This window comes from Poecilia latipinna, unplaced genomic scaffold (genome assembly GCF_001443285.1).
Source record: "Poecilia latipinna isolate Pla-1442-1.1 unplaced genomic scaffold, P_latipinna-1.0 Scaffold336, whole genome shotgun sequence".
Classification (NCBI taxonomy): Eukaryota; Metazoa; Chordata; class Actinopteri; order Cyprinodontiformes; family Poeciliidae; genus Poecilia; species Poecilia latipinna.
In genome coordinates, this window is record NW_015112952.1 from 184863 (window position 1) to 199110 (window position 14248).

General features: G+C 49.1%; 2 protein-coding genes across 2 annotated transcripts in view; one reads left to right on the forward strand and one right to left on the reverse strand.

Annotated features, from left to right (window-relative positions):
• Window positions 1-14248, reverse strand: part of emilin1b (elastin microfibril interfacer 1b) — a 56831-nt gene that overhangs the window by 25795 nt on the left and 16788 nt on the right. The window contains exons 2-7 of the mRNA XM_015035487.1: window positions 7387-8553; window positions 5653-6492; window positions 5370-5562; window positions 3269-3665; window positions 1278-1403; window positions 1017-1198 (exon numbers count right to left, since the gene is read on the reverse strand). Of these exons, the coding sequence (XP_014890973.1) occupies window positions 1017-1198; window positions 1278-1403; window positions 3269-3408 (448 nt within the window). The 5' untranslated portion in view covers window positions 3409-3665; window positions 5370-5562; window positions 5653-6492; window positions 7387-8553. The remainder of the gene's footprint in view (window positions 1-1016; window positions 1199-1277; window positions 1404-3268; window positions 3666-5369; window positions 5563-5652; window positions 6493-7386; window positions 8554-14248) is intronic.
• Window positions 9341-14248, forward strand: part of gpn1 (GPN-loop GTPase 1) — a 13536-nt gene continuing 8628 nt past the window's right edge. Inside the window, exons 1-12 of the mRNA XM_015035488.1 lie at window positions 9341-9493; window positions 9893-9986; window positions 10066-10172; window positions 10300-10337; window positions 10419-10497; window positions 10571-10665; window positions 11880-11925; window positions 12002-12148; window positions 12224-12306; window positions 12386-12425; window positions 12497-12587; window positions 12659-12760. Coding sequence (XP_014890974.1) covers window positions 9341-9493; window positions 9893-9986; window positions 10066-10172; window positions 10300-10337; window positions 10419-10497; window positions 10571-10665; window positions 11880-11925; window positions 12002-12148; window positions 12224-12306; window positions 12386-12425; window positions 12497-12587; window positions 12659-12760 — 1075 coding nt within the window. The remainder of the gene's footprint in view (window positions 9494-9892; window positions 9987-10065; window positions 10173-10299; window positions 10338-10418; window positions 10498-10570; window positions 10666-11879; window positions 11926-12001; window positions 12149-12223; window positions 12307-12385; window positions 12426-12496; window positions 12588-12658; window positions 12761-14248) is intronic.

Consider the following 14248-nt stretch of genomic DNA (forward strand, 5'->3'; position numbering starts at 1 on the left):
CTATTACTACTGGAAATGCTAACGGAGCTAATGCTGCTGGAAATGCTAACGGAGCTATTACTACTGGAAATGCTAACGGAGCTATTGCTGCTGGAAATGCTAACGGAGCTATTACTACTGGAAATGCTAACGGAGCTATTGCTACTGGAAATGCTAACGGAGCTAATGCTGCTGGAAATGCTAACGGAGCTATTACTACTGGAAATGCTAACGGAGCTATTGCTGCTGGAAATGCTAACGGAGCTATTGCTGCTGGAAATGCTAACGGAGCTAATGCTGCTGGAAATGCTAACGGAGCTATTACTGCTGGAAATGCTAACGGATCTGGATCACCGGTACTGAATGTGAAACCACCACCAGTAACAGCTGTTGCCTAACTGGGCTCAGAGCTACAGAACCGAACCGGATCGCACAGTGACCAGAGGTGAGTCTCATTCATTATTTCATTATGAACCTGAAGGCGGCAGCAGCTCCTACTGCCAACTCTTCCTCTTTTTGCTCCTCCTCTTCGTCGCCTCTTGTTATTTCCACGTTCTGATCGGTTTCAATGCGCTCCGCTTCAAATCAAAAAGGCTCTAATAACGTTACTCATCACTGTTGGCTGGAGGAGCCAGGCAGTTGGACCGCTATATGTCATTTACCCAGAATGCATTGCAGCGTGAACAACATGGCGACATTCCTGTGAAAATATTTTATTAAAATTTATCAAAACTAAATAACCTTCTGTATTATTACTGTATTGTTTTTACATCTAAGATGAATATTTCCCAAATAAGGTCTATTTTTATAACTAATCGAGGATCCCTTTAAAGTTTGACTGTAAATTTACAAATGACGACCCCCATTGTTTTCACCTCTTAAATGTCAGTTTTAGTGACATTCAATCAAAGTCTCTTATCTTAAAAACAAATTACTTGTTTGTTTTAATATTTAGGGACTTGGCAGTAATATTTATTATTTGTGTAGACTCAATAGAAACATCGCCACCTAGTGGCAAAGATCCAACTCTTTGTTACCTCCATTTTGTCCGGTTCCAGAACCATTTCCTGTCCCCGCTCCATTGGACGAGTGACTTCCTGCTCCGCCAGCCGGACCGACGCTGCAGTCCTCTCCGCTGTAACCATAGCAACACTTCCACTCCATCTCTGTCACGGTTTTGTAGGCCACTTTGTAACGGGGCCTCATGTAGGTCCGGTAGCTGCGGAGACACCAAACATGGAGGCTCAATGCATCGGTTCCGAGAGGGCCGGGTCAGAAATTGGTCAGAGGTCACTCACACCACGACCCGGCTGCACTGGGTGCTGCCCCAGCTGCATGGGTGATAGTCGGGCTTCACATAGGTCTCCACGCCGTCCTCCACCACGCAGCTCACCGTCTTCGTGAGGACGAACGCGCACCAGTTCCTTCAAATCAGACACATAGTTAAAGAGCGGGATCTAGTTCTGATCCAGTTCTGGGACGCACAGTGAAGGGTTCTGGTTCTGGAACGTCACAGTTTATGGTTCAGTTTTAGCTCTGTCAGTACAACAGGAGAAACAAAACATCCAGGAAAGAAGAAAAAATCCTTCAGGTCCAAATCCAGCCGCCAGCAGCATCCAACCAATCCAAAACATCAAACTGGTTCCTGACTGGTTTCTGACTGGTTTCTGACTGGTTTCTGACTGGTTTCTGACTGGTGAGGCTCTCTAAGGTCTGGAGAAGAAGACTTGTTGTTCCTGAGAGAGCTTAATGTCACATGAAGCTCTGTGGTGAGGTCAGCAGGTCATGATGAATGTGTCTCTGTGTTGACATGTTTTGAGAAAGACACACGTGTCAACAGCATTTGTTTCCATAGAGACCAGGAGGCTGGAGGACGGTGGTGGAGATGTTCAGTTCTCCATTCTGAACCAGTTTTCTGAAACTACAGCACAGCCTGGGACCAAATGAACAGAAGCTCAGAATAAAACAACTGAACATAAAAGGTCCCACTACCACACCGACCCACTAACGTACCGTCAAACTAATGCCCAGACCCACTAAACCACTGTCTGCCTAATACATCGTGCCACTACCACACCGACTCATTGACACACCGTTCCACCCAACACATCGTCCCTCTAACACGCCGACCCACTAAAGCAGCATTCCCCTATCGTACCGTCCCATTAATTCACCATCCTACTAACACCGGCTCAGACTAATCGGGTCTCAGGTCTGCAGACTGTTCTGCCTGTTGATGGTTTCTCTGGATGTCCCAGACTAAAGGCTCATTTCACCATTTCACTGATTTATTTCTCCTGAGTTTGAAACCGTTTGATCCGGCTGGAGCAGATACGGATTCATGAGTTGCTCACACTGACAACATGGGGACTATTTGTCCCTGGGTTGATAAATTCCTGACATATCTGAGCAGCTGCTCGTCTTCATCAGCTTCACCAGCGCTGTCTGGGCTGGCGATTCGGTTCAGGTGGAGGTACCAGCATATCGGGTCAGACTAAAATCTCTCAACAGAATCAGGTTAGTTTCAGTCAGTTTAACTTCAGTTCACATTTGGTTCAGTTCAGTTTCAGTTCACTTCAGTGTCTGGTTGAACTGAATGGAATCATTTTTTTTGTATTTTACAAACTAAATATCCAATTTGGCTCCAGAGGAATGACTGATCCGACCCGACCCAATTTTACCAGAACCTGAAGCAGGAAAAGTAAACTCTGCCATCCAGAGGAAATTCTGGACTTGATTTGCATTCAGAATCAGCGGCCCAGTTCGGCTCTCTGTCCACCAGAGCCATGTTGGTCCAGCAGGACCTTTTGGTTCTGCATGGGTTCTGAGATCTGGATCCAACGTCTCCATGTTTGCTTTCCGTGTTTATGTAGAGAAAGCAGTGGAAGCGGTTCCGACCCAGTCCCAGAAGAACCATGGGATAATGTTTCAGGAATGAGTGACATCAGAACCTGAACCCAACCCAAACGACATCATTGCTCCGGATCAGAACCGCCACACGGAGGGAAGAACCTCCTGGTTCTCTGACCCCGCAGAAGGTCTGACTCTCAGCCAGAACTCGGACCTGCAGCCCGTCTGTCAGAACCGCTTCAGCAGACGGAACCAGAACCAGATTCCAAGCAGAACCCCCCCTCAGTTTCACCCACCATCAGAAAGGTTCTAATTTTGGTTCTGGTGGGTTTAAAACTCAAATCATCACATTTCAACACACACGCGCACAGTGACGTCATCACCCCTGCTTCACCTCATCTTCATCATCATCACCGTTTCCGTGCACGTGTCATCTTACCTGTGTCTGCTGGCCGCGCGGGTTCCGTGCGCGTGCGCGTGCCCGCCGGAGTACAGGCTGTAGGAGGCGCGCATCGGGAACGTGCTCCTGGCGTGCTCGCAAATCCAGAGCACGAGCAAAAGCAACGGGAGCGCGCCCATCCCGATCAATACGATCAATGAGGCTATCGATCCCTGATCAGCACGTGATCAACTGCTTAGATGGCGGGAAAATCTCTCATCTCCATGGAGACGGCAGATAAAGTTCCGAGAAGTCAGTTCTAACGATTCATGATCCGGTTCTGATCCAAACAGAGTCCAGATCCACAGCGGAGAACCGCTCCCTGTCCGACCCACTCCTATCCCGCCTTCGACCCGCTTTGGCCCGGTTCGGTGAGCTGCCGAAGGTACATCAGAATCTGAGAAACAAAAGAGAGGAAAAAGTTGCGACAGACTGAACCGAGACCAGCTGCTCCTCCTCTTCATCACTGACCCCGCCCACGCCGGAGGAGAAACCGGAGCCGGGCGGCTGCAGCCACACCTGGACCGGGCCGAGTCCGAGGAGGTTCGGCTCGGTTCGGGTCATGCATCCGGCTGCTTCCTGTTTTCGGTGTTATTGTTAATTTATTAATTAACACACAAAATAAAAACAACAAAGTTTCCTCAGGATGACATTGAACCCCCACCCTGGTTCTGACCCAGCCAGGTTCTGACCCGAGCCGGTTCTGACCCGAGCCCAGGTAGCCAGGTTTAATTCAAATTCAAAATAATGTATTAATCTCAAAGTGAAATTAAATGTTTTGGCTCAAACATTTATTGCAGATGCTGAAGGCAGGAAAGCTCTCCTGTAGCAGTCTGTGCTGCAGTGAATCTGAAGAAACCTCTGACTTTCCAAGAGTTGGCCGTAGCTTTCTTGATTCTATGAAGAATCCTTCTTTGCATCATCATCTCCAGAGGCTCCACAGTCTGAACCAGAACCAGAATAGAACCAGAACCAGTGGGGCAAAAAGTGGGCATGCAGCATAGGGGCGCTGCACCGGAGGGGGCGGCGCACCGATGATGTGTTCGGTCCACTTGGGCGCCTTACGCGGCCATAACAGGGTAAATGTAGCGAGTTTTACCTCCACGTACCTTCCTGTCAGGGGGGCATCTATGTGTCCGCATCCACCTGAACAATATGTAGTTGGGCCCCTGACCAGAACCAGCCTTTTTAGGTCCCTGGTTCTGATGAGATCACGTCCACTGCCAGAACAGTTCGGTTCTGACTGGAATTTTCTCTATCAAACAGCAGAACCAGGTCCAGAACCAGAAAATGGGGGCTGTTCTTCAGTAAGATGGAGCTCAGATCAGGTTCTGTTACAGGTCCAATTGGGTCCAGCATGATCCACCAGCATCTGACTGGACCAGAACCCTGAATGGCTGAAGTTACCCAGAATGCATCTGTTCCACCTGTAGGATCAGAACTGAGAGTCAGCGGGTCTGAACCAGAACCTGAAGGTTCTGTCTGCTGATCTAACATCAGAACCCAGCAGCACGGGTTCAGAACCAGAGAGGAGATCTGCAGAACCATCACTAATCAGAACCAACCTGGTTCTGCTTCAGGCCATCTGACCTCCTGATCCCTTAGGCTCCGCCCCCTCACCTGGAGGGCTGCAGGCAAACCGGACCTGGTTCTGCTACAGCCAGGAGGTTCTCTGGTTTCCAGGTCAAAGGTTGCAGCAGAGGCCAGAATGCTGTGAATGATGCCTCAGCAGAAACTACAGAAGAAGAAACATCAAAGTTCTGGGCCCGACCAGAACCAGAAACCCAGAACCTGACTTCCTTCCTCAGAGGAAGAGGAAGTGGGTCTGCAGCTGGGTTCTGAACATCAGCTTCACCCGGCGTGGCGCTCATCCATCATGGCCACCAGGAATGCTGGGGAATGTTTGGGATGTTTGGGAATGTGTGGCGGCCGAAAGCGGGTCAGGAATCTGAGGCTCCACGAAACAGTCGCCACAAATTCAGCCGACTTCAGCTGAGGAGGAAACATCTGAGAAAGGGGAGGAGCTACGGCTGAGGAAGAGGAGCAGAGGAGGAAGATGAGACTGACAAACCTCAAGAGGGATCAAAGTTCACACATTTACCAACAAATCACAAACTACGTTTCTGGTGTCAGGTGACGTTCAGGTGTTCATAAAGCTTTCCAGGTGTTCTAAACTTCTCCAAACATTAGTTTTTATTTCTTTTCTCCTCAGTTTGTTTCGGGGCGTCATGGTGGTTCCCAGTGTTCCCAGTTGCCCTGCATTGGTTCCAGGACGGCGGTCCAGTTCAGGTTACCTGTGTTTAAACAGAAATGGCTCCGTATTTATCCTGCGGCGATGTGGAGGAGGCTAATGTAAACCAGCTAGCAGAGGGAGCTGAGCGTACCTGGCCCGGCCGGCTGTTTCCACTCAGCTGCTGCCTGTTTATTTGGGTTCTCCTGCGCCGCCGCGGTGGAGGCGGAGCTTCAGGTGGAGAAACGTCCGAGCTGCAGAGGCGCTCTGAACGCAGCTGAGTTTCATCATCCTCAGGGTGAAACGGGTCGGGTCAGGAAAATGTTCTGGATGTTTCCTCCGGTCCAAACCTCAGCCCCGCCCTGAAAGCAAACAGCAGAAACCCAAAACCACCAAGACCAAATTAACACCACGACGACACCGAACCGGGCTCAGGACGTACAGAGTCAGAGCGCAGCCGGGCCGAGCAGAACCACAGACCGGGTCCAATAAATCACCAACAAATCCTGGAAGGAGGAAGAGCAACACAGAGGAAAACTGATGAAAACAAGCAGAACCAGAGAGACGAGAAGGAAAACAAACAGAAAACCCAAAATGATCTGCCCCCAATGGAACACAGAATCAACAGATCCAGATCGTTCAGAACCACAAGAAACCCAAACCACCGTGAAACCAAAGTGACCCAGTCTGTGTCAGTCCTCGGGTTCAGCGTGACAGATGATTCTCTTTGAGCAGAACCGGTCCAAACGGTCCGGCTGGAGCTGCTGCTGGTTCCTGCTTCCTGCTGCTCCGGACTCACAGAACCTCAGAACCGGGTCAGGAGATCTGACTGCAGCGTTCAGGTGGGGTCGTGCCTGTGCAGAAATCAAACGTCCCCCACTCGGCTCCAGGCAGCTGGAAGTCATTACCCCCCTCCATCAGCCAGCTGGTTCCTGCTGCATCAGATCTCTCTCTGCAGACCCGGACCGGACCGGAACACCGGAACACCAGCACCCTGGTCCGGAAAAACACAACAACCAGAGCAAGACTGAAGAAACAACCTGGAGGTGACCTCTGACCCAGACCTGCTGCTGGTTTCTTATATGAGCAACATGGCTCTCTGCCCAGGGCAGTATCCGACCAGGGGAGGAACCTTAGAAAATAAGGCTGTACGTCTCTATGACGCTGTTAGGATGCATCATTCCCACCAGACCAGTTCGGTCCGCTTCAGTCCGTTTGTTTAGAAAGTCCGGTCAAAGCCGTTAAAGCTTCAACATGGCGGTAAAAGTTGATCATTTGTAGTTCTGAATCTAACAGGATTTCCACTCGTTCTTTTGGAGGAAATTTGTCATCGGTTTTCAGAGTAAAACGTTTTATTCCAACAGCCATAAAAAGTAAAACCATAGAAACACTGTTTTGTTTCATTCCTGTTTTTCCAGAGGCTGGATGACATGAGCAGCCGTTCTTCCCTCTGTCCAGATAAATAAAACTAGTTTAAAACAATAATGTCACATGACCTTCTGAAAAAACACAGTGTTAATTTCTGATAAATAATATCTGCTTTAGGAAGTTTGTTGTCATTTTAAAAGTCCTAAAGTTTTATTTACTAACTCCTCTTAGCACAACTGGAACAGACGGACGGACGGACGAGGGAGTGCAGCAACATGCTGGAGGTTCTTCCTGGTTGGTTTTCTGGGTCTCAGCCAATCAGAATTCAGAATGAAACCCAGACTGGTTCTACTAGGCTGTGGCCGCAGTCCAGTAGAACCAGTCTGGGTTTCAACATTGTAATAATGTTGGATCAACATTATTAGCTCTTTCTTATTTTGTTCTTTTCTTTGGTTTGTTATTTTGTTTGAATTTCTTTTCAGTTCCTGTTGCTGAAAATGTGCTATATAAATAAAATTACCTTTACTGGGCCGCCTTCAGCTTCACAGTCCAGTAGAACCAAAACCGGGCCAGGAAACGGCTGCTGGTGACCAGCTGCTGAACCCGCTCCGACCCGTTCCAGGAATCAGAGTCCAGTTTAATCAGAACCAGGTTATTTCTGGACTTCTAATCATGGTTCTGTCCCTGACCAGGCTCCGGTTGGACCCGGAGGTTCTGGACCGGAACCGTTCGGAAAACAACAATGTTATCACATGAAAGATGGATCTCATGTTTGTGACTTAGGAAGTAGATGAGTTCTGGTTCTGACCCACTGTCCCTGAAGGAGCAGCTCTGAGCCACACCGCTGTCTGACCCGATCCGGCCAGAACCAAAGCAGAGCCTGACTCAGAACCTGCAGAGAGATGAAGAGTAAACAGGAAGCTCTTCATCATTGTTTGATTACTCTGAACGCCCCGCGCTCCGAGGAGGTCAGCGAACGCCTCACAGCAAACAACACTTCCTCTCAGTTTATGGTAAACTGTCTCCATGGAAACAGGCAGGACACAGCTGCTGCGTTCCAGGATCTGATTGGACCGAACCGGGTCAGCTGATTCTAACCTCTGAATAAAATCTAACGTTGATCAGAGACAATCGGGTCTGTAGTGATCGATCGATCGGGCCTGCAGTGGTCGATCGGGTCGGCAGTGGTCGATCGGGTCGGCAGTGGTCTGGCCGATTTGCAGTCAGACTCTCAGTCTGTGTGGAACATGTTTCCTGTGTGATGTGTTTTAGTGCTGATCAGGATTCCAGATGTTTCTGTCGTCTCTCAGGTTGAGACCAGGAACAGCTTCAGCCTGAACTTCTGTTAGTTCCTCTTCAGCTTCCTGCTTTATTTTCTCTTAGTTTGTTCTGCTGCTCTGTTATCGGCTCCGTGAGAAGAACGGCGAACTCTTCATGTTGGGAACAAAACAAGCCAATAAAAACAGCAGGGTCATCTCACCGCCACGACTTTTACATCCTGCTTCAGCAGGGCAGGAACTGAAAGTCATCAGTCTGTTGTCATGGGAACCAGGTATCAGCGAGCATTTCCGTGGAGAGCGGACAATTCGCAGATATCTGCTGGACTCACGTCAGTCCGTCGGGCCTCGTCCCATCCTGCTGATCCGATCCGCTGGACGGATGTTCTGAACGGCGACACCAAGTCCAACTGCAACAATTTACACATTAAATATTTCAAACCACAAACCAAAGGCTGGTGGGTTTCCGTTTGTTCCTCAGTTTTAAAGCTTTGACTTATAAAATAGAATAACATGAAATACTTCAACATTTCAAAAGTGAAACTCATTCTTTAGAACTATTATACAAAGAGAATTTTTTAAGCCTTTAAAAAGACCCAGAAGATCAGAAAATTACATAAGAGTAATAAAAATTATATTTTAAACAATTTTTGAATTTAATAATTGGACTGGGCTCTTTAGGAAATGCAGTGCGGCATGGCGCGATGCCATGCCGCACTGCAAGATGAAATATTTCTGATGAGCAGTTGAATCTTAACTGGCTGACAGGATAGTTTTTATTCTCATACTATTGTTTGACAGTCGGCTGCTATGGTAACCAGGTGAGGAATGCAGTGTTCATGGTCTTCACCTGGACCTTCACCAGGCTGATCAGCTTTAGATGTTTTTAAGAAAATTATCAACAAATATTAAACCGACGAAATACTCAAAGAAAAATGTACAAAATATTAAATATTAAAAACATTTTTATATCTATTTTTTATTTTAATGTCAAATAAACTCCGGACCTTTTTTTTTATTATTTTTTTTACATATATAGTTTTCTTGCCTCTTTGTTGATATGTTTAAATTTAAATGCTTTTTTATTTATTTTTTCTGGATATTTTTTTTCTGCACCTTTGCGCCCTCTGCTGGCCGAAGCGGCTCGTCGCGTCCTCTTTTACGGCACAGCCTGCCTGTTTACGGCCATCCACCAACATGGCGGCAGCGGCACCGGTGGATTCTCCGGAGAGCAGAGACAATTCGGCACCAGGAGCGGAGGGAGGTTCGAGTCCGGGTCCGGTTCCGGACTCCCCGGTGTGTCTCATCGTGCTGGGCATGGCGGGTTCCGGAAAGACCACCTTTGTCCAGGTGAGGCAGCGCGTGACAGCTCCGCATCCACGCGCGAACCCCTCAGCAGCAGCACAGGCCGGGCTTCATCTGGGCCGTGTTCTCGACCGGTTCCGCCTGGGAACAGGTCCAACAGGTTCGGGTTCTGCTCAGAGAGTCCCGTTGGACCCGGTGACGCTCTGCTTCTGGTATTCAGGTTCGGTTCGGTTCTGATGTTTCCGCCCTCAGTGGACTCATAGAAGAGCTGCACTGAGTTCTGTAGAACCACCAGAACTTCAGCAGCTCCTCATTCTACTCGTTTTCAGAACAGGTTCTGATCCAAACCAGCTGCTGATCAGCGCATTGGTTACCGGGTTGCCTGGTTACCAGGTTGCCTAGTTACCAGGTTGCCTGGTTACCAGCCTGTGTTTGTCCCCGCAGAGACTGACGGCTCACCTCCACGCCCAGAACTCGCCTCCTTACGTCATCAACCTGGACCCGGCCGTACATGAGGTTCCGTTTCCGGCCAACATCGGTGAGCTCTGGCTTCCGGTTCTGCCTTGTTCCGGTTCTGGACGGTGTCCCCTGTCCTCAGCCTGTCCTCTGTCTCTCAGACATCCGGGACACGGTGAACTACAAGGAGGTGATGAAGCAGTACGGACTGGGCCCGAACGGCGGCATCGTCACTGCGCTAAACCTGTTTGCCACGCGATTCGACCAGGTGACCCGACCCGGTCCAGAGTACCCGGTTCTGCTATCACCTCTGATCAGACCCGGTTCGGTACAAGAACCTCTGATTGGATCTGGATCTGCTCCTGAAAGGGTTTCTGTGTTCTGGTGTCTTTCAGGTGATGCAGTTCATCGAGAAGAAGCGTCAGAACCACCGGTCGGTACCAGCTGCTCCTGACCAGTGTACCAGTTCTGTTTGGGTCCAGAACCTGAAGTTCTGCTGCTGATGTCTCTGCAGGTTCGTCCTGATCGACACGCCGGGTCAGATCGAAGTCTTCACCTGGTCAGCGTCAGGAACCATCATCACAGAGGCTCTGGTGGGTTCTGGCTCTGGTAGGTTCTGGTTCTGGCCCGGCCTGGTTCTGACCCAGATCTGTTTGTGTTCTCCAGGCGTCCTCGTTCCCCTGCGTGGTCGTCTACGTGATGGACACGTCCCGCAGCGTCCACCCTGTCACCTTCATGTCCAACATGCTGTACGCCTGCAGGTACCGACCCAGTTCTGGTTCTAGAAAACACTGAGCTTTTAAGTTTAGAACCAGAACCAGACGTTCTGGGTCAGATTGTTCTGGAACCTGTTAGAACTGAAACAGTCCTGATAATCATCAGCTGATTTAGTGATCGATTAATCCTTAAAGCTGCAGCAACTTCTAGAAAAATGCTTGTAACATATTTAAGTTATGAGACATAATCTGATAAAAGAAAATCAAACTCCTCCGCCTTCTGCCGGTTCTAACTGTAAACAACCAATCAGAGCCAGGAGGCGCTGTCAATCATGCTTGTGTATCTGCTACCCTTCCCCATGTTCTGTCTGATAAACTGTGACAACATGCAACAACCTTGATAAACATTTTTATAAAAGTTGCAAAGATTTAGTTTAGACTAAAAGAATCCATCTGAAACATTTGATTTGAAAATCCTTTTCCTGTTCATCAGTTCACTAAGGGTGCGTTCACACTGCAGCCTGAAGTGACCCAATTCCGAGTTTTTTGCCGGGCCGTTCACACTGCCAGTAAATGCGACCTGTATGCGTTCTGCAGTGTGAACGGGCAAACGACCTGAAAGTGTCCCGCATGCGCAGCAGAGGGCGCCATAGCGTCAGCGTTCTCAGTGTTCTGCCAACTGCCATGAAAAGAAGAAGTGCTCAGTGTTTGCGGAAGTAAACATGGAGGCTAACGGTGGAGCTTAGCTTACATATTTGAAGTTGTTGTCCGGCCGGAGCAGCATATTAACAACTTAATCCTCATATAATCTGTCATGGTTGTTGTTTTTCTTCCCACTTGCGCTTATCAGGACGCAGAATAGTGAGATTTGTTGAGAATCAGTGACGTTCAGTTCGGATGAAGGCGACCTGGACGTTAGGTCGCATTTGAATCGGATACGTATCGGATATGGATCACATTCGAAAAAGAATCCAACCTGTACTGTTCACACTGCCATGAAAAGATCGGATACAGGTCACATTACACCAAAAAAAATCTGAATTGGGTCACTTCAGGCTGCAGTGTGAACGCAGGATAAAGGAATCCTGTTGTTGGATGTCAGGCAGTAAAATGTTTAATACATATAAAAGAAGCTGAAGCGGTGAGGAACTGAACATCTGCAGTTCCTCATGTGAACCAGCAGAGGGCGCTGCAGGATCAGATTAAACTCATTCCAGAGCAGCGTGCTTTGGGTTCTGATGGTCTCTTCTCTCTCCCAGCATCCTCTATAAGACCAAGCTGCCCTTCATCGTGGCCATGAACAAGGTCAGCTGCTTCCTGGTGGTGGTTGTTGTTGTGACCTCCTGTCGACCCCATGTTGACCTTTGACCCCTGACTGCAGACGGACATCATCGAGCACAGCTTCGCCGTGGAGTGGATGCAGGACTTCGAGGCGTTCCAGGACGCTCTGAACCAGGAGACGTCCTACGTCAGCAACCTGACCCGGTCCATGAGCCTGGTTCTGGACGAGTTCTACACCAGTCTGAGGGTACGGACTGGACCAGACTCAGATGGTCCGGTTTTTGGTTCTTTAGGCCTGACTGATGTTTGGGCTGTGTGACAGGTGGTGGGCGTTTCCGCGGTGACGGGAAGTGGGCTGGACCAGCTGTTCACTCAGGTGGAAGAGGCAGCCGAGGAGTACCACAGGTGAGTCAGAACCTACGCAGGTCCAGTTGGTTCTAGTTCAGTTTGTTCAGGTCGGGATCTGATTGTCTCGTCTCTTCAGGGACTACCGGCCGGAGTATGAGCGTCTGCGGCGGCAGCTGGTGAGTTCTGGCTCTGGTTTTGCTTTGTCCCGGTTCTGGTTCTGGTTGTAAACGGTCCTCCTGCCCACCAGGTGGCGGCGCAGAGCAGGAAGCAGCAGGAGCAGCTGGAGCGCCTCAGGAAGGACCTGGGGGCGGTGGACATGTCCCCTGCCACGTCCGCAGGTAGAGGACAGAACTGCCCCACAGGACGGCCCGGTTCTGGTCCGGTTCTAACGCGCTTCTTCCTGTCGCAGAGGAAGCCGATGTTGCTGGGCCCAGCGACCTCATCATGAGCCGCGGTAACCGTGACGACAGCGAGGAAGAGGTAGATGACACAGACGACATCGACCACTCCGGTGAGAAAACAACAAGAGCTGAGTATTTCCAACGTTCCCGAACGTTGTCAAACGTTACGGAGCGTTATCAATCGTTACGGAGCGTTCCTAACATTCCAGAACGTTGTCAAACGTTACGGAACGTTGTCAAACGTTACGGAACGTTGTCAAACGTTACAGAGCGTTCCTAACGTTCCGGAGCATTATCAATTGTTACGGAGCGTTATCAATTGTTACGGAGCGTTCCTAACATTCGTTGTCAAACGTTACGGAACGTTGTCAATCGTTACAGAGCGTTCCTAACGTTCCGGAGCATTATCAATTGTTACGGAGCGTTCCTAACATTCCAGAACGTTGTCAAACGTTACGCAGCGTTCCTAACGTTCCGGAACGTTGTCAAACGTTACGGAACGTTCAGAACGTTGCCAAACGTTACGGAGCGTTCCTAACGTTCCAGAACGTTGTCAAACGTTACAGAGCGTTGTCAATCGTTGCAGAGCGTTCCTAACATTCCAGAACGTTGTCAAACATTACGGAACGTTGTCAATCGTTGCGGAGCGTTCAGAACGTTGTGAAACGTTACAGAGCGTTGTCAATTGTTACGGAGCGTTCCTAACGTTCCAGAACGTTGTCAAACGTTACAGAGCGTTCCTAACATTCCAGAACATTGTCAAACGTTACAGAGCGTTCCTAACGTTCCCGAATGTTGCTAAACGTTACGGAGCGTTCCTAACGGTCCTGAACATTGGTAAACGTTACGGACCGTTCGGAACGTTGTCAAATGTGACGGAGCGTTGTCAATCGTTACAAAGTGTTGTCAATCGTTACGGAGCATTCTTAACGTTCCAGAACGTTGTCAAACGTTACGGAGCGTTGTCAAACGTTACGGAGCATTGTCAATCGTTACGGAGCGTTGTCAAACGTTACGGAGCATTGTCAATCGTTACGGAGCGTTCCTAACATTCCAGAACGTTGTCAATCGTTACGGAGCATTCCTAACGTTCCAGAACGTTGTCAAACGTTACGGAGCGTTGTCAAACGTTACAGAGCGTTCCTAACATTCCAGAACATTGTCAAACGTTACAGAGCGTTCCTAACGTTCCCGAACGTTGTCAATCGTTACGGAGCGTTGTCAGTCGTTACGGAGCGTTCCTAACGTTCCAGAACGTTGTCCAACGTTACAGAGCGTTGTCAATCGTTACGGAGCATTCCTAACGTTCCAGAACGTTGTCAAACGTTCCGGAACGTTGTCAATCGTTACGGAACGTTGTCAATCGTTAAGGAGCGTTCCTAACGTTCCCTAACGTTGCTAAATATTACGGAGCCTTCCTAACGTTCCCGAACGTTGCTAAATGTTACGGAGCGTTCCTAACGTTCCCGAACATTGCTAAATGTTACGGAGCGTTCCTAACATTCCCGAACATTGCTAAATGTTACGGAGCGTTCCTAACGTTCCCGAACATTGCTAAATGTTACGGAGCGTTCCGAACGTTGCCATACGTTACGGAG